This window comes from Onychostruthus taczanowskii, unplaced genomic scaffold (genome assembly GCF_017590055.1).
Source record: "Onychostruthus taczanowskii isolate IOZ18803 unplaced genomic scaffold, ASM1759005v1 scaffold201, whole genome shotgun sequence".
NCBI classification, from domain to species: domain Eukaryota; kingdom Metazoa; phylum Chordata; class Aves; order Passeriformes; family Passeridae; genus Onychostruthus; species Onychostruthus taczanowskii.
The window spans coordinates 98,400-119,262 of NW_024499252.1; the positions used below are offsets into that span (position 1 = coordinate 98,400).

At 53.0% G+C, this 20,863-nt stretch overlaps 2 protein-coding genes across 4 annotated transcripts; both read right to left on the reverse strand.

Annotated features, from left to right (window-relative positions):
- Positions 1 to 1,247: 1,247 nt before the first annotated feature.
- On the reverse strand, positions 1,248 to 11,648 carry FECH (ferrochelatase). 2 transcript variants are annotated; one of them, XM_041403841.1, is made up of 11 exons: positions 11,549 to 11,648; positions 9,133 to 9,238; positions 7,939 to 8,058; positions 7,483 to 7,631; positions 5,042 to 5,176; positions 4,735 to 4,841; positions 4,387 to 4,485; positions 4,165 to 4,272; positions 3,670 to 3,834; positions 3,212 to 3,271; positions 1,248 to 2,992 (listed from the first exon to the last, which is right to left on the reverse strand). In XM_041403841.1, exons 1-11 carry the CDS (start codon positions 11,595 to 11,597, stop codon positions 2,858 to 2,860), a joined length of 1,233 nt encoding a protein of 410 aa, XP_041259775.1. In that variant the 5' UTR covers positions 11,598 to 11,648; the 3' UTR covers positions 1,248 to 2,857. The 2 variants fall into 2 exon arrangements, with proteins under 2 accessions (XP_041259775.1, XP_041259776.1); XM_041403842.1 differs by lacking the exon at positions 9,133 to 9,238 and having other exon boundaries at positions 11,549 to 11,638.
- Positions 11,649 to 13,253: 1,605 nt separating this feature from the next.
- On the reverse strand, positions 13,254 to 20,434 carry NARS1 (asparaginyl-tRNA synthetase 1). Of its 2 annotated transcripts, none has more exons than XM_041403838.1 (15): positions 20,279 to 20,434; positions 19,609 to 19,691; positions 19,387 to 19,452; positions 19,188 to 19,280; positions 18,937 to 19,026; positions 18,710 to 18,788; positions 18,307 to 18,377; positions 17,980 to 18,066; positions 16,904 to 17,125; positions 16,602 to 16,801; positions 16,308 to 16,443; positions 15,592 to 15,705; positions 14,996 to 15,127; positions 14,686 to 14,817; positions 13,254 to 14,564 (listed from the first exon to the last, which is right to left on the reverse strand). In XM_041403838.1, the coding sequence occupies exons 1-15, from the start codon at positions 20,319 to 20,321 to the stop codon at positions 14,433 to 14,435; spliced, it is 1,680 nt and encodes a 559-aa protein (XP_041259772.1). In that variant the 5' UTR covers positions 20,322 to 20,434; the 3' UTR covers positions 13,254 to 14,432. The 2 variants fall into 2 exon arrangements, with proteins under 2 accessions (XP_041259772.1, XP_041259774.1); XM_041403840.1 differs by having other exon boundaries at positions 19,609 to 19,688; positions 20,279 to 20,358.
- Between the last annotated feature and the right edge of the window lie 429 nt (positions 20,435 to 20,863).

The window sequence follows — 20,863 nt, forward strand, 5'->3', positions numbered from 1 at the left end:
AATTCACTGAGCTTTTGGGAACTCCTGGGGAAACCCTGGCCCCCCTGAACTCAGCTGTGCCATCCTCCTCCGCAGGGGATGGCAGGAGGCCAGCTCCCACACCACCCACCCCCCCTCAGTGTCACAGCACCTTCTGGAAGCTCCCACCTTCTCTGAAATGCAGCGAGGACCGACAGACAGCTTAAAAAGAAACTCAAAAATTCACTCAATCGTGGAAACAAAAGCCAAACTGCAGAGTGTTAAAGCAGGAAAACAAGCTCACCCCTTTACTTCCCATTTCTTCCCTCGGGACGGGCCGTTCCTAACTCCTCAGTTTCCAGTCGAGGCCCCACAGTGCTGGGAGCTCTGGAGGGCAGATCAGAGACCTCCTGCCAGCCCCAAAGTGCCCCACGGCTCCAGCCCAGCCCAGCACACCTGCAGGGCAGGGTGAGCTGCAAACTCAGCGGGACACAGCACCGAGGAGGGCTCAGCAAGGCACAGGCACCATGGATTCATCTCACCCAACCCGCCAGGCACTGGCCTGGGAGGTGAGGAACTCCTCAGAAACCTTGATGAAAACTAGCCCCTGCCAGCACACAGCAGCACCAGCTCTGTGAGACAGGCTCCATCTGCTAAAAGCTGGAAAATGAAGTGATTTCTGCACCATGGTGTAATAGCAGCAACAGAGTAATTATCCCGCTTGTGGTTAGAACACTCAAAAGTGAATTTTATTTTAAGTACCTTTTATTACTGAGGACAAATGTAATGCCTCAGAATCAGTGCCAGCTAGTATTTTCAAGACTCTCTCCAGTATGAAAATGAAAAGCCATCTGTATTTATAATACCACAAGGTTCATGTGATGTTAACCTTTGCTTGCCACACTTGTAAATGTGGTGGTCCCAGCCTGGAGCACTGGAAGGTCCACATTGCCTCCAGCTGTGAGCAAACAGGGGTGGGCAGGAAGATTGGACAGAGCAGATGGGTTTCCACTGATCCCAAAGTGTCACGCAGAGAAGTGAAACAGAGACAGTTCTTTGTCCAAGGAGAGATGTAAGGCCAGTGTTCCCAGACATCCTGGACATTTGTGCTCCTTTTTCCTGCCCAGGCAGCAAGCAGAGCCCACGGGGAGGGAGAGGAGGGAGAAGGGGAGCTCCTGGCTCCCTGCCACTGGAACAGTGCTTTCCACTGATCCCAAAGTGTCACACAGAGAAACAGAGACAGTTCTTTGTCCAAGGAGAGATGTAAGGCCAGTGTTCCCAGACATCCTGGACATTTGTGCTCCTTTTTCCTGCCCAGGCAGCAAGCAGAGCCCACGGGGAGGGAGAGGAGGGAGAAGGGGAGCTCCTGGCTCCCTGCCACTGGAACAGGCACAGGCATGAAGGGCCAAGGAAGACTTCTTTCTGAGGGGAACAGGGGGTTCAGTGCAGGAGGTTCTGGCACCGAAGGAATCTCAGTCTGTCTCACCCTGGGAAGCAGGTATGAAAATGGAGCAAGCGACTCTCCAGAGGTATTGGGGATTTACAGCACTGCACAGGTGCTCAGCACGGGATCCATCCGTTCCTTCAGCACCCCATCCTCAATTCCAACAACAAAACAGAACGGGACAAACCCCTGACACACCACAAGAGGCCTCTTCTCTCTTTGAACACCCTGCTCCCTAAAGACCAGAGGTCCAAACTGCTGCTGCCTCACGGTCACCTGAGCAGATCAACCCGGCCGAGCGGCGTGGCTCCCCAGCCACCAGCAATTCCCAGGAAGCAGCCTGCAGTGCCCAGCTGCTGGCATTTCAGTGCTAAGGACATCAAGTAAACGCGTGCCCGAGGAGGTGCCAGCGGGGCTGTCACCCGCAGGGCTCGGTGGCTTCGCAGGCAGGCAGGAGGGGACCCTGTGCCCCGGGGCACTGCCCCTGCCAGCTGTCCCTGCTGTGGGCTGGCAGCCTCTCAGGAGAGCCCCAGCCCCTGGCATGTGAAGCTCTGAATGACTCCTGACTGATCAGCTCCTGTTCCAGTAACAGCAGTGAAGCCACAGCAATCCTACCTACGGCACTCCACAGGTATCCCACAAAACCACAGTACTGTGGCACAGTAGAAAGCACAGAGTGGATCTATAAACCTCCTGGAGAACAAGGCTGACTTCCTAAATTTACTTCACCGAACAGAAAAAGCCCTTTTTTAATAAAAATAAGAAGAATTTTAAAAGCCATTCTGCTTAACAGATACACCAACGTGTTTCCACACATGCTCCTGCTAGACTCGAAACACGCAGTTTCAATGCAGCAAATTCTCCAGTATTACCCAAGCAGGCTAATTCCTTTCAATTTATACTCTTCAAATCATTTTCTGCAGATAATGAAAATGTTTTTCCTAGAAAATGTAAACAAGTTTTGTGCGTTCTACTATCCCAGCTAAGCTTTCACGGGAAGTTTCCGGCAGGAGAAAACCAAACCAAAACAAAGCCTTATCTTTATGCTCTAAAAAAAAAAAAAAAAAATTTAAAAAATAAAATAGCCATACACACCTTATTAAAAAGCCTTATTAGAAGGAACTTGATCTCCAAAGTCTCCAAAGCCAGCTGCAGAACAGACAACAGACTGTGCTGCTCAGACTGCACCTCAAGCAAAACCAAACTAAGTGTACCTTCGAGCTGGCAAGTTAAGGGACTCGTGCCCACCCTGCACACGAGTAAACCCCTGCATAGAAACAGAAGCCAATTGTACAAAAAGCTTTTCCAGAGAGTCCTGCCGGGGCAGGACGACACGAGACCTCCTCTCTCCTGCCAGGATAAATGCCTCCCTACCTCCTACCACTCTTCTCCAAGAACACATCAGCGAGCTCCCTGCAAGGGGAGGCCCCAGCCCGGCTGCTCGGGGGGCTTGGCTCACAGGGGCTGGCTGCTGAAGAACGCCTTGGTCTCCCTGCACACGGGGTTGACGCAGAGAGGGCAGCACAGGGTCAGCTGGCGGGAGCACACCTCGTTGGACTGCAGGTGGGAGCACACCAGGTCTGCCAGGGCCTGCAGGGAGAGAGGGGAAAGGTCAGAGGGAGCAAACGCAGCCGTGCCACCCCCCCAGCCCAAAGCCACGCCGAGTGCGGCACCGTGAACCCTCCCTGCTGGCAGGTCAGCACGAGGGGCTCCATTGCTGCCCTGAAACAACTCTGAAAACACCTTAAAACCACCTGAAAGCACCCACACTCAGCAGGAAGCACAACCGCAAAGCTGTACGGCGGATACCTTGGAGAACAGCGGATTTCCGTTCAGAGACTCCGCTCTCCTGATGTTTTCGACTCCACACTGAATCAAAAATAAGGAGGAAAAAGTTAAACCTGCTGATCTGAGCCTTCACTGGGTAGCCTTCAAAATCTTCCCGCTTCGTTCAGAAGCCACCCAAATGACAGGATGAAATGCAGCGTCACGGTTTTCAGTGCAGCAAAAATTAGCATGGGGCAACACCACACTCTGCTGCCAAAAATCATTCATTGTCTTTGAGCAATACTTGTAATGCTTTAAACACCTAAATCTACAAAGACAAACTCCCACCTATTTTGCGATTAAGCCAGTTCAGATGAATTTCTGATTACAGGAAATTAAAGCTAATCCCAAATAATAATGCAAGAAGCAACTACAAAGCAAATTGCAAGCCAGGAGAAATCATTTCAGAGCAGCACTACCCAAACCCACAGAGCATTCACCTCGTTGGCCAAAACCTGGGCGTACTCGATGTCCAGCTCATACAGTGTCTCAATGTGGTCACTGGTAAAGGCTATTGGGACCAGCAGCATGTTCTTCTTCCCTCGCTGGCACAGGCCTTTAATGGTCTCATCTGTCTGGGGACCAAGCCAGGGCATTGGTCCAACCTGCAACGAAAAAGCAGGAAGAAAGGGAAATCACTCATTAAATCACTCTTACAAAGAGCACCCACATTTCCTTAGGCAGGATGACAGAGCAGGTTATGGATGGGATGGAAACAGTTATTTTTATTTCCCTGCTTCTGGTTGTACTTCTCCCTTTCTGCACTGAATGTTTAATGCAGACACACTTCCCACCATTCCATCTCACAGGAGCAAAACCTGGGCCGGCCTGAACAAGACTGAAGAAAACAACCAAAAATGTAAGTAAAGGTGTGTTTTTTCAGTCTAGCAACACCCTGCACAGGCTGTACCTGCTCAGCTCCCCCGAGCACATACCTTGGACTGCCACACCAGCCTGTAAGGGTTGGAGTAGTTGAGCTTCTCCATGACCCTCTGCACAGTGGCTCCCACTTCCTGAGGGTAGGGATCCCCGCGGTTCACCACCTGCACCACAAGCACAGCACCCCTTTGGCACCGGGGAACACTCTGGGAGCGTGCAAGGGAGCAGAGTGGCCCTTGCACAGCTGTGTGCCCACACCCTGCCCCGAGGGAACTCACAGACATGGGCAGCGAGTGGGCTGAGAAGAGGATGACCACCTCTTTCCTTTTGTCCGGGGGGAACAGGTTCAGCTCCTTCTGGATGTGATCAGCAAAGCACTGCGCGGGGAGACACAAACAAAGGCCTGAGTGGGGAACACCAGAGGCTCTCAGGGGTGCAGACAGGCAGCTCCTGTGTCAGAGCTCCCAAATTCCCTCAGTACGTCATTTCAGACACGGAAGGCAAGACCCATTCATCACACAACTGAAATGCACCCTCCGATTGAAGCCTTCCTGTTGTCCTTTCTCAGTATTTTCTTCTGTATCTTAAAAGAAAACGTCTAAACCTCAAAGCCTTCAGATGCACACCTGAATGAGCAGGGGATGTGTGGGCCATCGGTCAATGATGCTCCACTTCATCTTTGGCTTCTCCCCTTTCTGGTTATAGTAGCGATAAATGGCATTTAAGCTGCTCCCTGAAACAGAGAATGAACACCACAACTTCAGCCAGGCCAGCAGCAGCAAGCTGTCAGGCTGCAACAGCTCGGCAGCAAGCTACGGTCACATTTTAAAATGTTACACCATGAAAACACAACAATCAGAGGCAGCGGAACGACCGCAGCCCAGCAGCCTGATGGTGACACAGCCGCAGCCCCCAGCCCTGGCCAGAGCTCACCCGTGGTGGAGCAGCTGTACTGGGGGTACTGGGTGAAGGCGATGGCTCTCTGCACGCCGTCCCTCTCCATCTCCTCCACGGCCTCCTCGGTCAGCGGGTGCACGTAGCGGAACCCGATGTAGTACTTGTGAGGAGCTGCCAGCCAGCAGGACAGGGGTGGCAGGACAGGGGAATCCGCAGCAGCGCGCGGTGACGTGGAAAACAGACAAAACAGCCAGGCTGAAACTGCTGGAATAAACCTGCCGAGCGATTTTTGGCTGTTTTTGTAAAGCCCTTGCTTTGGCCGAGCACATTTCTGGTACCTCACTTGGATGTGATTGGAATTGAAAAGTGATTTATGTGAAGGGACATCACTTGCCTGCTTCTCCCGCATTTAGCAGAGGCACAGTTCCCAGCCTGGACAGAGCCACGAAGCAGGGACACGTGCTCTCCCATCCTGACTTTGGAGGGCTTTTGTAAAAAGCTTCATGGCTTTAACACCTAATTTTGGCAGCGATGTGATTCTCCCTGAGGACGCCTCAGGTTCCTCCACTTTTTAGCTCTAATCTTTCGGGTGCCAGCTTTGGGAGCATGGCTTGCTCAGGGGATGGGAAGCAGGCAGGGGAGGTTTGCTGTTTTGTTTTGTTTTTTTTTTAACTGGAGGACAGAGGTTCTTAGGAGAACAAAAGCAAAGTTTCTTTTTCAGGGTTTCCGGGTCAGTGGCTCTGAAACAACATTTAGCAGCTTTCTGAAGGAAGCAGATGTCCCGTGCTTGGCTCCGCTCTGTACATTTATGCAGGATTCAGAAAACAGGTTTAGTCAGCCCCAGCTCTCTGCAGGAGGCAGGAGAGCTCCCAGCTGGGAGCAGCAGCAAATAAAGAGCCAGCTTCAGGAGCCCTTGAGCCAGTAACCTCATTAACATCTTGGAACGGCATTAAGGACACAAGTCTGACCAACCACAGCGGGGACTGGAGGAGTTTAACCTGGGCAAGGACATTCTGGGAAGAACACAGCCAGCCTGGAAGCAATACCCTGGGTGCCAGGTTCTGTTCAGGACCACGGGCAGCAGAGAGAGGTGCTGCTGTCTGAACACAGGCTGTTTAAATAACAGTGACACCCTGCCCTGCTCTTGGCTTGGACAGTCAGCTCCCCTCCCAGCAGCTGGTACAGAGCTGGGTCTGGATTTAGGATGAGAGCACTGCTGCTGACACACTGAAGCTTCACTTGATGCCCAGACCAGATCAAGGTAAAATGACCCTAAAAGAATTTCTTTTTGCCACATTTCACACGGTGCCAGCAGCTCCTGCCAGTTACTCATTCCTAGGGCTCAGCACTCCCAAAGTGAGCACACCACATTCCCAAATGCTGTCTGCAAGCACATCCAACTGCTCCAAGCCGTTCTGAAGGAACACAGTGCTCTGCACGGTCTCTTGGGGTGCGCTGAGCACATTCTATTGTTAAACTGCAGCTGCTGTCAAGGAAAATAAACCTCCAAAGGAGTTATCAGGTGGGAGAGGTGCCCAGAGAAGGGTGTGACTGCACAGAGAGTGGTCACCAAAGAAAAGCAAGTGGGAGTGGGACACTGGGAAAAGCAGATAAACCTTCCAAGCCTTTATCTGCAGAGCCTGCTGCCAGGCTGACCCTTCAGGGCTCCTGCTCCAGGAACACTCCTGCCTCGGGTGACACAGCAGGCCTCAGGCTCTGACTGCACCTGCAGGGACCACAGCTCCAACAAAGCCAGGGAGTCACATCTGTGCAGAAGGGACTGAACATCACCTGAGTAGGCACCAGTGACACACCACATTCTCAATGGATGAAATAAATTTGCTTCTAGCCTTCCAAGAACATTGCTTTTAACCTTCCAGACCCTTTTGGCAGTCCTCTTCCTCTAGCCCTTTTCTAGCCAAGCCCAAGGCCAGTGCCACAAAGAGCTACACAACAGCTCTGTATGAAAGGACAGCCACAGAAGCATCTGCACCCATTTGCCACCACAGTGATGCTACCAGGCAGAGTGGCACAGGCCACCCCCTGCTGGGAGGGATTCTGTGACACAGAGACTGGGGAGGGAGGCTGTATTCATGTTGGAAGTTTTCCCATCATGAAGGACTGGCAAAGAGAGCATTTCTTTCCACCCCAGCCCGGCCTTATCTCCTGCTGTGTCCCCGGGTGGGGCTCGCTGCTATCGCTCAGCCGTGCCCTGCACTGCTCATCTTACAAAGCCTTGTCTTTTCTCCAGCTGTTCTCTTTCAGCCCTCAGCAGCTGCTGAGAACACCCCTCCCAAACCTGCCTTAGTGCTTCACATGAAATCCATCCCCCTTTCTTCCCCTCTAAGCCTCAGCCACCTCTCCTCAGGGCAGGCTTCCTCAGGCTCAATTGCACCGAGCATCCAAAGCCGCCGTGCCAGCACACGGCTCCAGGGCAGAGAGCAAGAGCAGTGGGTGGAGGCTGAGCAGAGCAGTACCAGTGCGAGGAGACATGCTGTCCAGCAGCTTCACCATGCCCTCTCCCTGCACCGCCGTCCACTTCTTGATGGGGGAGCCGCCGCCGATCCTGCTGTACTGCTCCTGGATCTTCGGGGTGCGGCGCTTGGCGATGAGCGGGGCCAGCTTACTGCAGCGTTGGAGAGGGACCTGTTACCAGCACAGCCCAGGCCAGCCTCCCCAGAGCTCTGCTCCACACTGGCCCTGCCAATCCCTGCAAACCGTGTGATGTTCTACTCCACCACCCTTCCCAGAGCTCGGTCTGCAGCTACAGGAGAGCAACGCGGCACGCCTAACCCAGAGGCTCCAGCGCTGTCTGCTCCCGGGATGAACCGCTCTTAGGGAGTGCTGCTCTCCACAGAAGTAAACACAGGAGCTCGGTGTTTACAGCAACACCCAGCACCGCCTGTACCCCAGGAGATCCCAGCGCTCCTCACTTCTGAACTGGAAGGGTCATCAGATCTCTGTCCAGGAAGAGACGCAGCAGGAAATCGTGGACGTCATCCAGCCGCTCCGGGCCTCCCATGTTCAACATCAAGATTCCTGTCTTAGGTTTCCTAGGGAGGCAAGAGAGATTCCAAATCCTAGTGACCCACTGCTTTTATTTTTATTACGATGGCAAAACAAGCAGCTCATCCTCCCACATTTGCCTTTTGCAAAGGCAGTCCTATCCCAGGGCTCCTCCTGCTTATGTAAACACTTGCCCTGGAACAGGAATGGCCAGACGCAAGTATCTACATGATTTTTGCCTTTTTAAAAAGTAACCACCGTGTAACACAAACTTGAGCTGGAAACTCACTAAGAAAGCTGCTGCTGGCTCTAAGGGAGGTTATAAAACAGGGTCTCAGCTGGGCATCCCAACCAAACCAAGCACAGCTTCCCCGGAAAGCAGATAAGCCACTCACACGAGTCTGTCTTCATTACTGTGGGGCAGCTGGAAACTCACTAAGAAAGCTGTCTCGCAGCTGCTGGCTCTAAGGGAGGTTATAAAACAGGGTCTCAGCTGGGCATCCCAACCAAACCAAGCACAGCTTCCCCGGAAAGCAGATAAGCCACTCACACGAGTCTGTCTTCATTACTGTGGGGACACATCTCATCTCCTGCAGCACTGACAGCAGCAAGGAGCCTTTCTACACACAAATCCATTGCAGGGCCAGTTGTGTTTGGGCTGGGTTACTCCAGAATGGATTTTCTATGTGCGTGCAGGTCTGGCACACTGTTGTAAGGATAACGTCCCGCATGACACAGCAGCACAGATGGTGGTGTCAGCATTTACAGAACGGCTGCTGATCACAACTCTCACCCAATTTCCCCACGGAAATGTTTCCCCTGCCCAAGGGAGCCCACAGACCAGGACCTCACTTCCCCAGCAGATGGGTCAGGTTGCCCTTTTGTTAAAGCCGAAGGGCACCGAGAGGAGCCCAGGCCCGCCCCAATGTTTCGGGACCTCAGCTTCCACTCCCTCTCTGCTGGAGTGTGTATCAGAAGGAAACCCAGGAAGCAGAACTCCAAAGCAGGGCGATAACGAACGCCCCTGCAGGGCTCCCGGGGCGCCTGAGGCGGGAGCCGTGCAGGAGCAGGCTGCCCGTGGCAGATAGGCAATCACACGGGCACACACACCGCACACCCACCGCTCCTGCGGCCGCGGCCGCGGCCTGGCGCTCTCGGTCACCGCGGCCGCCGGGGCCTGGCCTCTCCATCGCAGCGGCACCCGCAGCTGGCTGCAGCTCCTCAGCACTGCGGAGAGAACGGCAGCGCTCAGCCGCTGCCCGCGGCGCGGCAATCGCGGCGAGGCGGCACGCCAAAGATCCTGCCTTGCTCTGAACGGCTCTGCAGGCGCCAGGCAGCACCAAAACACAAACCGAATGCCAACCCGTGAGCTGCACCCACCACTCCAAAAGAACCGGTGACAACAGAGCAGAAACAAGGGGCTGGCCCTGAGGAATAAGCGTCAGGCTGTGTCACTCACTCCTCGTGGGTCAGACACGGCTGGCTAACCCCAGGCAGGACAGGATTTCCACACCGTGTCCACAATGTAGGGTAGACACCTGCTCCTGTTTGAACACCGAGCAGCGGCTCCAGAATCCGTGTACCTGCAGACCTGGGCCGCCTTCTTTCTCACTACCCATTAATCTGGATCTCAGCATCGCACAAACCCCAGGATTTTACAAGTCTGCGCACATTCCCCTCCCTCTCCAGCTCTCCTGGATCCCCTTTAACCACTGGAAAGGGCTCTGAGGTCTCCCTGGATCCTTCTCTTCTCCAGGCTAAACACTCCCAGCTCTCCCGGGCTGGCTCCAGAGCAGAGGGGCTCAGCCCTGGAGCATCTCCGTGGCCTCTCTGGACTGGCTCCAGCAGCTCCACGTCCTTATGTCAGGCACCCTGCAGCTGAACACAACTAGATTATCCTTAAGGTTCCTTCCAACCCATTCCACACAGTTCCATACAACTCCATGCTGGTTACAGCCTGCCTTTTCAAAGGCACACTTCGTTCTCCTCGGGAGTTCATCGTCATTACACGGTTTTCTTTTAGCGCAGAAATAGTGTGAATTGCTCACGGTGAAAAAAAAAAAAAGAGGTGAAATTCTGCATCCCCGTCTCTCCGGCAATTGCTCAGTGAGACATTTCCCCTGTCAGACCACAGGAGCTCAGCAGCAATTGAGCCCCAACAGCACAGAGCTCCTCAGCAGCCGACCCACCCGCTGGGAAGAGCATCTTACAGCTCACAGTTCTCTAATAGCCTCCTGAACAGATGCTGAACGGCCTCAAAACCTGCTGAAATCAATGGCGACAAAACGCAAATCCAGCCCCTTGCTCAGGATTACAAGTGCGTGGCTGTGGATGCCTGCGTCTGCACTGATACAAAAGGCTGCAAACTAAAGAACTCCAAGCGTCGCTGATGCCTGAAAGGTCCTTTTCAAATAATCATTTTTTACTTCCAATTCTTGGGTTATTACTTTCTGAGGTGCTGGCACCATATGCCAGTTATAGAGAACAATAAAAAGGAAAGTTTCAGTGGCTGCATTGATACTTCTGCACTGTTCTTGGCACAGAGGGTGGTTGGGCACCGACCAGGCTCCCAGGGAACGGTCACAGTCCCAAGGCTGCCAGAGCATCTGGATAACGCTCTCAGGCACAGGGTGGGATTGCTGGGGTGTCCCGTGCAGGGCCAGGAGTTGAATCGATGCCCAGGAGTCCCTTCCAGCTCAGGACATCCTGCAAGTGTCTGACTTAGGGTGAGATTTACACACGTTTGCACCTGCACCACGAAGGACACAGCGCAGAATGACACGCGCAACGAGGACGATCCCAGCTTGATGGAGCATTGATAAAAGCGTCCTTGCACGCGTTTTAGAAGCGGCACTACGGAATCAAACTCTAAGGCGAGCACCGGGGTGGGCAAGCTCGCGGTGCCCCGGGGCAGGGACGCAGCCAGCGCTGCAGGCCCGGGCTGAGCGGCGGAGGGCAGCGCTGGCCCTGCCCGCGCCCGGCTCACGGCGAGCCGCGGCACCGGCAGCACCTCCGCACCAACGCCGTGCAACAAGGGGCTCGCTGGAAGCGCGGGGGGCAGCAGCCGTGACCGTACAGGAGAGCGGCAGGGCTGGAAGCGCGGGGGGCAGCAGCCGTGACCGCACAGGAGAGCGGCAGGGCTGGAAGCGCGGCCCGGCCGGGGCAGCAGATGTGACCCGCAGCACAGCGGCCGCGATCCCCGCAGGGCTGGCCCCGGCCGGGCACAGCCCTGCGCGCTGGCCGCGGAGACCCCGCAGCCCCCCCGGCCCCCTCAGCGCAGTGGCGGGAAGCCGCCATCACGGCGCGCAGCACCGGCGAACCCTCCCGCAGCCCCGGTAAGCCCGCCGGCCGCACGGCCCCGCCGCCCCAGCGCGGTCAGCGTTATGAAAGGCGCCTCTCGGGCGGTTGTGTAACGCGGTGCCCGGCGATGCCGCGGCGCTCCCGCCCGCGCAGCGCCCGCGGTGCCCGGTCAGCCCTCAGGCCGCCCGCCGCCCCCGGGCCCCGTTCCCGCCATCGCGGCGGCGCCCTCACACTCACGGTGACGCCCGGCAGCGGCGGCAGCGGCAGCCATCTTGGCCGCCCGCATTCCCTCAGACAGCCCCGCCGCCGTCCCTCGCCTCACACCGCCCCCGGCACCGCCCCGGCACCGCCCCGGCACCGCACGGCACAGGGGCGGTCCTGGGGCGGGTGTCCCGCAAGCGGCGCTGCCCCGGCTCCCCTCCGCAGCCCCTGCGGACTCCTATGAAGGAGAGTGATCCCCGGTTGGAAGTGACGCTCTAAACTGCAAAACGTTTTAAAACTGCAAAATCTTCTAAAAAGAGATTTAAAATGTTGTTGTAAAAAATGCTGGCGCCTCGTGAGAGATGAGGGTTCGGTTGTGCGCCCCGTCAGACACGTTGGTGCAGGAGCACGGAGCTCAGCTGCTAACCTCCACTCCCGGCAGAAACTGAGGCACTGGAATTCGGGCATTGGAAAGGGTTGTCCAGGGAGGGCGTGGAGTCACCATCCCTGGAGGTGTTTAAAAAGCATCTGCATCTGGCACTGGGTGATGTGGTTTAGTGGTTTAGGTATTCCAGAGGTAGTGTTAAGTTGGTGGTTGGACTTGGTGATTCTACGATAATGATATTTAAATGCGATTTAAACACAAAGGAGCAAACACCACGGCGCTTATCCTGCACATGTGGGTGGCTTGCGTTCCACGTCTCAGCAGGTCAAGGGCAGAGCCAGCTCTCGGTGCCAAAGGCTGGCAGCACCACGTTCTCCTCAAAAGTGCCTTATAACGGGGGGCCAGGCAAACTTTAACACAGATAAATATAAAATAGTGCATGTCAGGAGTGGTAATCTAATCAAAGCTAAAGGACAGTCATCCCAAAGCTGCCAGGGACATGGCTGAGGTCCTGAAAGCAGTGCTGGCAGCCCAGTTTACCAGTTCCTAATCCAATTACCAATCTGACTTTCTGGAGACACTGTGAAGGAAAATGAAAGTGAGGATGAGGAGAGATGCAAGTTCTGATTACACATTTTCTTCTCTTCTGCAGGCTTGTTTCCCTGTCTAATAAAAACACATGCAGGTTCTCTTGCGTTCCAAGCAGCTGCAGCATCTTTCCCACATCCCACCCCACCTCCCTCCACCAGCTGCCGAGGGGATTGCACAGCAGTCTCTGGTAAGTTCCACAGCATCTTTCATGCAGTCACCTTTTAAGCTCCTTATCTGATCTGCCTCTTCCATGAGCACTTCTTAAGTCCTCAGCCCTTCCTCTAGCAGCTCCCCTGATAAGGAGGCCTTTAACCTTTACAAAGCAGCTCAGCCCTGTCAGGTTTAAGGACTGAGAACTCATCCCAAACAAGGGATGTTTTTCTAGAAGCACCTTTTCCTGACACTTCTGCCTTCCCATCACTTCAGGCACGAAAAGGAAAGTATTTTATAAAGCCTTTACCTGGTGCCAGAAGTCTGGGCTGCTCCCCCAGCACTGCTGCCTCAGCAACGTTAGTCAGCACCACACTGATTCTCTCCAGCACATCTCACTGGGCAGCTGAGGTGGTCCCTCCAAATTAGAAAAATTCATGCTTTTAAGTTAATTAGTGGGGATTTTGTTTAAAATGGGAAAAAAAGCTCATGCCAGTTCTTGGGATATGTTGACTGCACTTGGGTAAGTGGGTTTTTATCCACACTATAGCAAGCAGCAAGCTCCACAGACTCAGTAAAAGGAACAGGCATTAAAGTACTGTCTTGCACACCAGCTTCTGTTGCCATAATTTATTGGTTGCTGATTTAGACCAGTTTATATAACATGCAAGATGAAGAAAACCAATCACTTATTACAAAAATGTGGGTATCCACAGCTCAACAATTCCAGGAGTGAATGGCAAACCCAGCCCAAGTCTCAGTGCAGGTGGCAAATGATGCACCTACCTTTTTTTCTCCCTGGTAAAGGAATTGCTTTATGACTGGAAACGATACCGATGACTCAACACATGAAGTATTTCATTATCCCTATTTGATAAGTTCATTACAGCAGGGAAGCTGCTCAGCTGCAGTAGCACAAGGGAACAGGGAGCTGCTCTGTGAATGCACCTGACACGGGAAAGCACTGCTGGGACTACAGCCTGAAAACCCAGTGTGTTTCAGTGACTGTTCCTCTGGCTCTCAGTCAGTCACTTCTGCTGGCAGACAGGGAGCTGAAGGCACCACAACCCAGCCCAGGGGCCACGGGACACGTCCGGACCCACGGCAGCTCCTTCCACAGCTCTTGGGAAAGGGAGCAAAGCCTGCCTCGCCAGCCTCAGCACTGCTGAGCAATAAATAATCTGAAAAAACCCCAAAGCCCCACGCCCAACCCGCCTCCGTGCACTGTACTACACACCCTGCTACTGCATCAACCCAGAGAACCCCCGTTAAAATCAGCAGGAACTAAAAACGTGCAGTGCTCAAGGTACTTATTCCCATTTTTATCCTTTGTTCGTGCCTCTCCATACCATTCTCACAGGGCACTCTTAGGGAATTTCAAGATCTTGAACTCCTGACTTCCCCAACGAGAAACCCCAAGAGAAAAGAGATTAAAATGAAAGCAAATTTCAAAATAAAATGATCAAATGCCCAGCATATTTTAAGTCACAGAAATTAAAAGCAGAAGTGTATCCTGTTTTCTAAATGACAGCTTATCAGGATCTTTGTTTTGTGATGACTCAAGAGCATAGATGCACCTAAACAATTTTTCTAAGGCTTTCTCCAGTTAATTACTAGTATTTTGTTTTAAAAAAGAGGTTTTGGTTTTTTTCCTTTTCACATCCTAAACAGGTATTTGAATTAGCAACAGGTTGCAGGAAGTGTTGTTGTCACACAGACTGTAGTACTGCAGTGTGTATCACTCTTTCCCAAGCATCAGCTGCCCAGTTTTCCAGGAGTTTTTCCCAAGGTTGGCTAAGGTTTGCAGCGCTGGACAAAGCGTGGATAGAGACAGACATCTCGGATATGGTGTCTGTTCAGAATCCAGGTCAGGAACCGCTCCAATCCCAAACCGTATCCTCCGTGAGGGCACGTACCGTATTTCCTCTGTGAAACGCAGGGAGGGGATATTACACATTTTCCAGTGATTTGTAGTTGCAGTAACACCACAGAAACACCACAGAAACACCACGGCTCCCGCGCGAGCCGGCGCAGGCGCTGTACTGACCTGATCCGTGTACCAGTAGTAGGGCGTGGGATCGATGCCCTCTCTCTTGTAGCCCTCGAGCAGCTCCTCGCTGTCCCAAATGCGCATGGAACCGCCGACGATCTCGCCCACGTTGGGCATCAGCACGTCCACCTGCAGCGCACCGCAGCACGGCCCCTTACGGCAACGCCGCTGCACAGGGGAGCAGGCGCTGCCCGAGGCAGCCGTGCCACGGCACCCCAACAAAACCCGGCAAGGGCTCTCCAAGGAGCGCTCCTGCCCTCACGCGTCCCCACTGCTCCGAGCTACCCCGGCAGGAAAAAGGACTCACGGACTCGGTGAGGCGCGAGTCGTCGCTGCAGCGCTGCATGTAGAAGGACTTGATCTCCGCAGGGAAGCGGCACAGCAGGATGGGCTCGTTAATGGTGTCTGTCATCAGTCTCTCGGGAGCTTCGGGAATGTCCTGTGGTTAGAGCAGGCTTTGTTCACGTTCAGCACCGGAACTACGCCCGTACACAAGTCCCACGTGAAGGGGGCATGAAAGGAGACAGTTTCAGACTGCACATGTCCACCCTTTCATCCTAATGTACCTAAAGTCTTAAAACAAACTTATTGTAGACACACGTCTAAATTTTAGATATACGTTATTCCCAGACACATGTCTGGGAAAAAAAAATCTGTTCAATTGGAACCTAAGTCTCCCCAATATACGAGACAGAAAACCAAGGGGAAAAAAATCCTGGCTATGCTGTCAAGTTCTCCTGAGCTCCTTCCAACAACCATCTCACATGCTGGAGAAGCGTGGCCAGGGAATTGATGACAGGTGACAGCACAGGTTTTTATCCCAGTGTTGAAGGACATAAGGTCAAATCCCAAGCCACAGCTGCATTCCTACAGGACATTACTCCAGCTCCCAGCAGGACATACCTCCCCAAACTCATAGTAAGTGCCATCTTCCTTCTTCACATCGTGTTCCTTCAGCCACTCGATGGCTTCAGCATAGTTCATGCGTCGGAAGGGACGTTTGGGGGGCTGGAAACCCTGTGGATAAGAGCAAAGACAGGTGCAGGAGCACCATTTTAAAAGAGATACTTTTCTAGCTGATCAACAAGTCCATGACCTTTCCCAGCTCACATGCTATCAAATTATCACTTAAATGAACAAATCAAGCTCAGTACTACAAAGCTAGAACCAAACACAACCACCTCAAGCCCAGTGAATCTCATAGATCACCTGGAAGGAAAGATAAGGAAGTATTTCCAGAGCTGTAGGGCTCCATGTTCCAGGGGAGGAACTGAAACACCACTTGTTTCATCACTGCCTCATGCTCCATCACTGCCTCGGCTGATATCTGATTTCTAGGATGGAGGGCTTTATTCCACTGGCACAGCACACACTTCCACAAATCCTGGCACACTGTTGGCTTCTGGAGCATGCTAGCAGGGAACATCTTCCCCCACAGTTCCCTGCTTTGGTCTTTACCAGCCCAGCAGTTTTTTCATTCTTACTATGGTTAATATTCTTCTTGCCATTACAAATAGCAAGTAAGCTCACTGCCATGCCCTGCACCTGCCAAAGGAATGTGCTGAGCAGGAAAGGCTTAAGATCCTATTTTCTTGGCTGTTCCCATTGCTGCTGCCTACCGGGTTGAGGTCGTACAGTAAGCTCGCTGCAGGTGACTTCAAGACTCTGTCTACGACATCACACACCAAGTTCTCCAGGCGGTCCAACAGATCCTCAAAACTTATAAAAGGGCATTCGGCTTCGATGTGAGTGTACCTGAAACAAAGCCACACCACTGCAAAGTCACACACAGGCAACACATCTTTAGCTATGACACAAACTCACCTAAAGAACCCACAACCCAAACCCCTTTTACTCCCCCACTGTAAAGGAAATCAAGCTGTTAGAAAAGGAACAAGGACAACTGTCCATACTCTGCCAAGTGCCTGCGGGTCCTGGACTGCTCAGCTCTGTAGGACTGAGCAATACAAAAGACATCTCCCAGAGCTGGCAGGCAGGTCTCCAGGTAGAGCTGGGATGACTGGGTCAGGTATGCCTCTTCACCAAAGTAATCCAGCTTGAACAGGGTGGAGCCTCCCTCCACCTGCGTCTGCACTAAGGTTGGCGGTGTGACCTGCAGGAGAACAGGGCTGTCACTGCTTGTGTGAAGAACTGAGGACATGGGTGAGTCAGGGCACCAGAGCAGTCACTTGCTGACCAGGGAACACACACTTACTTCATAGTACCCGTTGGCAAAGAAGTGATCCCTGAAGGCCTGCACGACCATGGAGCGCACCTTGAAGATTTTGGACATGTTCTCGCCTCGAATCATCATGTGCCTGTTGTTGAGCTGCACGTCCACCTCTGAGTCCTCGTTGAGCAGATTGTCAGCCCCTCCTGCCGGGGCCAGGCCGATGAGCTCCCAGTAATCACAGCTCAGCTCGTGGCCTCCTGGAGCCTGCCGATGGGAGACAAACGCTGGGGAAAAGGTCCACTGCTTGCCCCTTGGATGTCATTTCACAGGGGCTTGGAGTGATGGGACAAGGGGGAATGGCTTCCCACGGACTGAGGGCACGGTAGATGGGATATTAGGAATTCTTCCCTGTGAGGGTGGTGAGGCCGAGGCACAGGCTGCCCCAAGCAGCTGTGGCTGCCTCACCCCTGGCAGTGTCCAAGGCCAGGCTGGACGGGGCTTGGGACAATCTGGGCTAGCGGGAGGTGTCCCTGCCCACTGGATGGGCTCCAAGGTCCTTCCAGCCCCGTCTGTGACTGAGTTCTGCTCTCACTGCCGCCCCCGTGTGGGTCACAGCCGCCTTCCAGCCCTGACAAGCGGCATTTTCACTTCAACCCCTGAGGTGAACTAAAACCGTTTTGGTTCGCTGCAATTTTCAGGATAGAAATGCAGATTTTCAAAGGCTAACCCACAGGTTTTTACCAAAATGTGATAGCGGGGACTCACATTACCTAACCTTGGGTCGATCCTACAAACATGCCTCAGTAAAAGAGATGTGAAAAAATTCTTAGCCTCACAAAATAAAAACCGAATAAACCTGTTAAGGAAAGTGAAACCACGCCATTTAATTAACATAAATGTTAAATGTTATAGTCTAGGAGTTGTCTAGCATTGGAAAATCGTTTCAGGCAGAAGCAGAACAGTCACACAGTTCGCCTGTCTCACACAGGACAGCACAGCTTTGGGAGCTTTGTTCTTTCTCTAGCCCTGATTCCCTCTGAAATAATGCAGTGATTCCTCCCACCTCAGGACACCGCTGACCCGCGAGGGAGGAGGAGAAGCCGGAGGAGCTCCCGTACCTGCTTGCCCTGGGGCAGGAGGTTCAGCGTGCCGTACACCACCACGCTGCTCTCCGTGGACAGCACCAGCCCGTTGTAGCACTGGCACTGCAGCGAGACACACAAAGGCACAGGTGAGCAAGATTTCATTCCTAACTTTCCTATGGCATCTGCTGGAGTCACAGATTAGGACACAGTCACTTCTAAACAGCTCTCACACTGACCAAACATACAATTTAACAGTAACACAACTGAGTCAGTAGGCTGAGGAGAACTTAAAAACATCTACATAAGAGAACACCAGATGAGGTATGAGTTCAATGACAGAACACACTGATCACAACTTACCAGCTCATCAGAAAGGACACACTGAAGAAACCCTGTGCCATCTCTCAAGACAATAAACATCAGATTTTTCCCTAGTTGAAAAGAGAAGGAATTTGGTTTCACTATGAGCAGGTCCTGGTTAGCTCCTCATTTGGCAGGACTAGCTTAAAACACAGAAGTTGAGGAAATTCTGCAGGACTAGCCTCCAAACTGAAAATCCCATAGGATTTGAACTAAGAAATGTCTGTATGTCCACACAATAGGGGGAACTGTCAGTGTTGCAGTGATCCTTGAGATCATCCAAAGAAGGGCACCTTAACTGGTTTAAAAATTTGAGACCAGGTGCTGTCAGCCTCATTCTATGTCCAAATTTTGAAGGCCATTGTACTTGTTCTGCACGAGCTCAACAACGCTTGCGCTTTACCTTGCCTCCGTAACCTGTGGATCCAGCCAAAAATCTTCACTCTCTGCCCTCTGTAAGCCTCCAGAGCATTGATCTTCACCTGTGAGCAGGGAATAAAAGCCATTAAATAGGGGAATGGCTCACCACCTCAGGGAGTTAATCCAGACCCCACCCCAGAGCAGCACAATCTCTGTGCTGACCACACGCCCTAGCACAGACCACGTGCCAAGGCACGGGGTCATACTCACACACTTGGGCTCTGGAAGACTGGGATCATTCTTGATAACGACCTTCTTGGCTTCCTCTAGGTTCTTTTCTCTTCTCAAGAGATCTTCTGCCTGGTTTGAATAAAATTACTTATTAAATAGCTGTAACCAGCCAGTTGTAAATAACTGGCACCAGTGAGGAACAACCTGCAGCTTTTTCAGAGGGGCAGGAATGATGATGACACTGCAATGTTTTTGGAAAACAATGGTACTCTGTTCCTTTTGCAACCTACCTCCTTCTTCTCCTTAGCTTCATTTTTCATCTGCTCCCTGTGCCATAGCTTTTTGACATTCTTCATCTGTGATTTGGAAATGATGGCCCATCTCTAAAGAATTCAAGGAGAGAGCAAGAGACAGCAGATTACACTGTGTCCCTTCACACCAGGATGCAGTAAATCATTCCCACTAGGAAACCCTTCAATGCCAAAGCACCTCATTTTCTTTTTGGGAATCCACATAAATTGTAGGAAATGGCTCTTTTCCTGCTGTCATCAATGCCTAAAAAGGGGGAGAAAATAACCAAAATGAACCAAAATCATCCTTATAGAGCCTGAGCAGGCACCTTGCTCCTGCTCAGGTTGCAAAAACAGGTACGAAACTCACATTTAAAAATACAAGGGCCATCACTTGCCCCAGAACACATTCCACACTCACCTTCAAGACAGTCTTGAATGGTTTCTTTTGCGTTCCATCACCAGTGGAGTCGTTGCCCTCTCGTTCAGACACATACAGCTCTTCTGGGATACATGACAAATACGGGCAATTACTCAAAACACATAACGACAAAGAAAATGGACGCACAGATGTGTCCCTGCTCACTGCGGGGGGCTGGACGAGGTGATCTAAAGGCCTCTTCCAACCCAACCCTTTAAATTATACCAAATCTTGCTGGTTATCAGCAGTGATAAACCTTCAAATGCTCCAGCTGGTCAGTCAATATAAGAATTATATCATACACTTCATTTAAAAAACCAATCCATGCAGTGCGTTCGCTAAAATCTCAAGGGTTCCCGAGGTACCGAACCCTCGGGAGCCACCGGCTGCACATCGGGATCGAGGAGCAGCCCTTCCCGGGAACAGCTTAGTGCAGGCAAGCCGGGAGACGGGGCAGCAGCCAGGGCAGCGCTGGGCTCGGCCGCGGCCGGAACCGCACCGAGAAGCGCGGGGAGCGGGGAGCGGGCAGGGCCCGGCCCGGCGCTGCGGCCGCTCCCGGTGCGCCCCGCAGCCGCAGCGCCGCCGGGCCCCCGCGGCACCGGCACAGCCGGGGCTGCGAGGATGAGATTGGGGGAGCCGGGGTGCGGGCCCGGGCCCCCCGGGCTCTCACCGAGGGTCAGCGCCGCCGTCCTGCCCAGCACGTCCCCCGCCATGGCCGCGGCGCAGGAACTGCATCACGGGCGGGCTGAGCCAACCCTCCGCCGCCTTGCGTCAGCCAGCCCGCCCTGCCCTGCCCTGCCCTTCCGTTCCCTTCCGTTCCCTTCCGTTCCCTGTCCCCGCACGGGCGGGGCAAAGCGGGCCGCTCCTCCCCGGGAGCTGCTGACACGTCGGCGTGGTCCGCTCTGACCCCCGGAGTCATCGCAAGGAAGTAGACTTTCGCATATTTATTCGCATTACGCTTTTGAAATGTACATTCCATTGAATGAGAGCTGTAGGTCATAATTTTTACTGTAAAACCATTTCAGTAATTAGCTTTAGTTCGGGAGGGGGAAGTAGATAAAACATTCAAACACCTCAACTTGAGTAAAGAATGTGCAAATGCAAAGAGACTCATAAAACCACTTTTTTTACACTGCAAGAACTGAGGCACCAGCAACTGAAACACATTCCAATGAAAGTGACTGATTTCTAGTTATCCATCACTGACTGTGTCCAGAACTGAAATGAACAGCTGGTGCCAGCCCCAGGGGCAGCT

What these genes read in the sequence shown, in the direction of transcription:
- NARS1 (XM_041403838.1), bottom strand. Translation starts at nt 20,321, where the DNA reads ATGGCGGGGGACGTGCTGGGCAGGACGGCGGCGCTGACCCTCG. An exon ending in CTTACTATGAGTTTGGGGAG is followed by an intron (nt 15,128 to 15,591) that starts GTATGTCCTGCT and finishes CTCTAACCACAG; the next exon opens with GACATTCCCGAAGCTCCCGA. An exon ending in ACTACTGGTACACGGATCAG is followed by an intron (nt 14,565 to 14,685) that starts GTCAGTACAGCG and finishes TGCGTTTCACAG; the next exon opens with AGGAAATACGGTACGTGCCC.
- FECH (XM_041403841.1), bottom strand. Translation starts at nt 11,597, where the DNA reads ATGCGGGCGGCCAAGATGGCTGCCGCTGCCGCCGCTGCCGGGCGTCAC. An exon ending in CGCCGCTGCCGGGCGTCACC is followed by an intron (nt 9,239 to 11,548) that starts GTGAGTGTGAGG and finishes TTCTCTCCGCAG; the next exon opens with TGCTGAGGAGCTGCAGCCAG. An exon ending in CACATCCCCTGCTCATTCAG is followed by an intron (nt 4,486 to 4,734) that starts GTGTGCATCTGA and finishes CTCCCCGCGCAG; the next exon opens with TGCTTTGCTGATCACATCCA.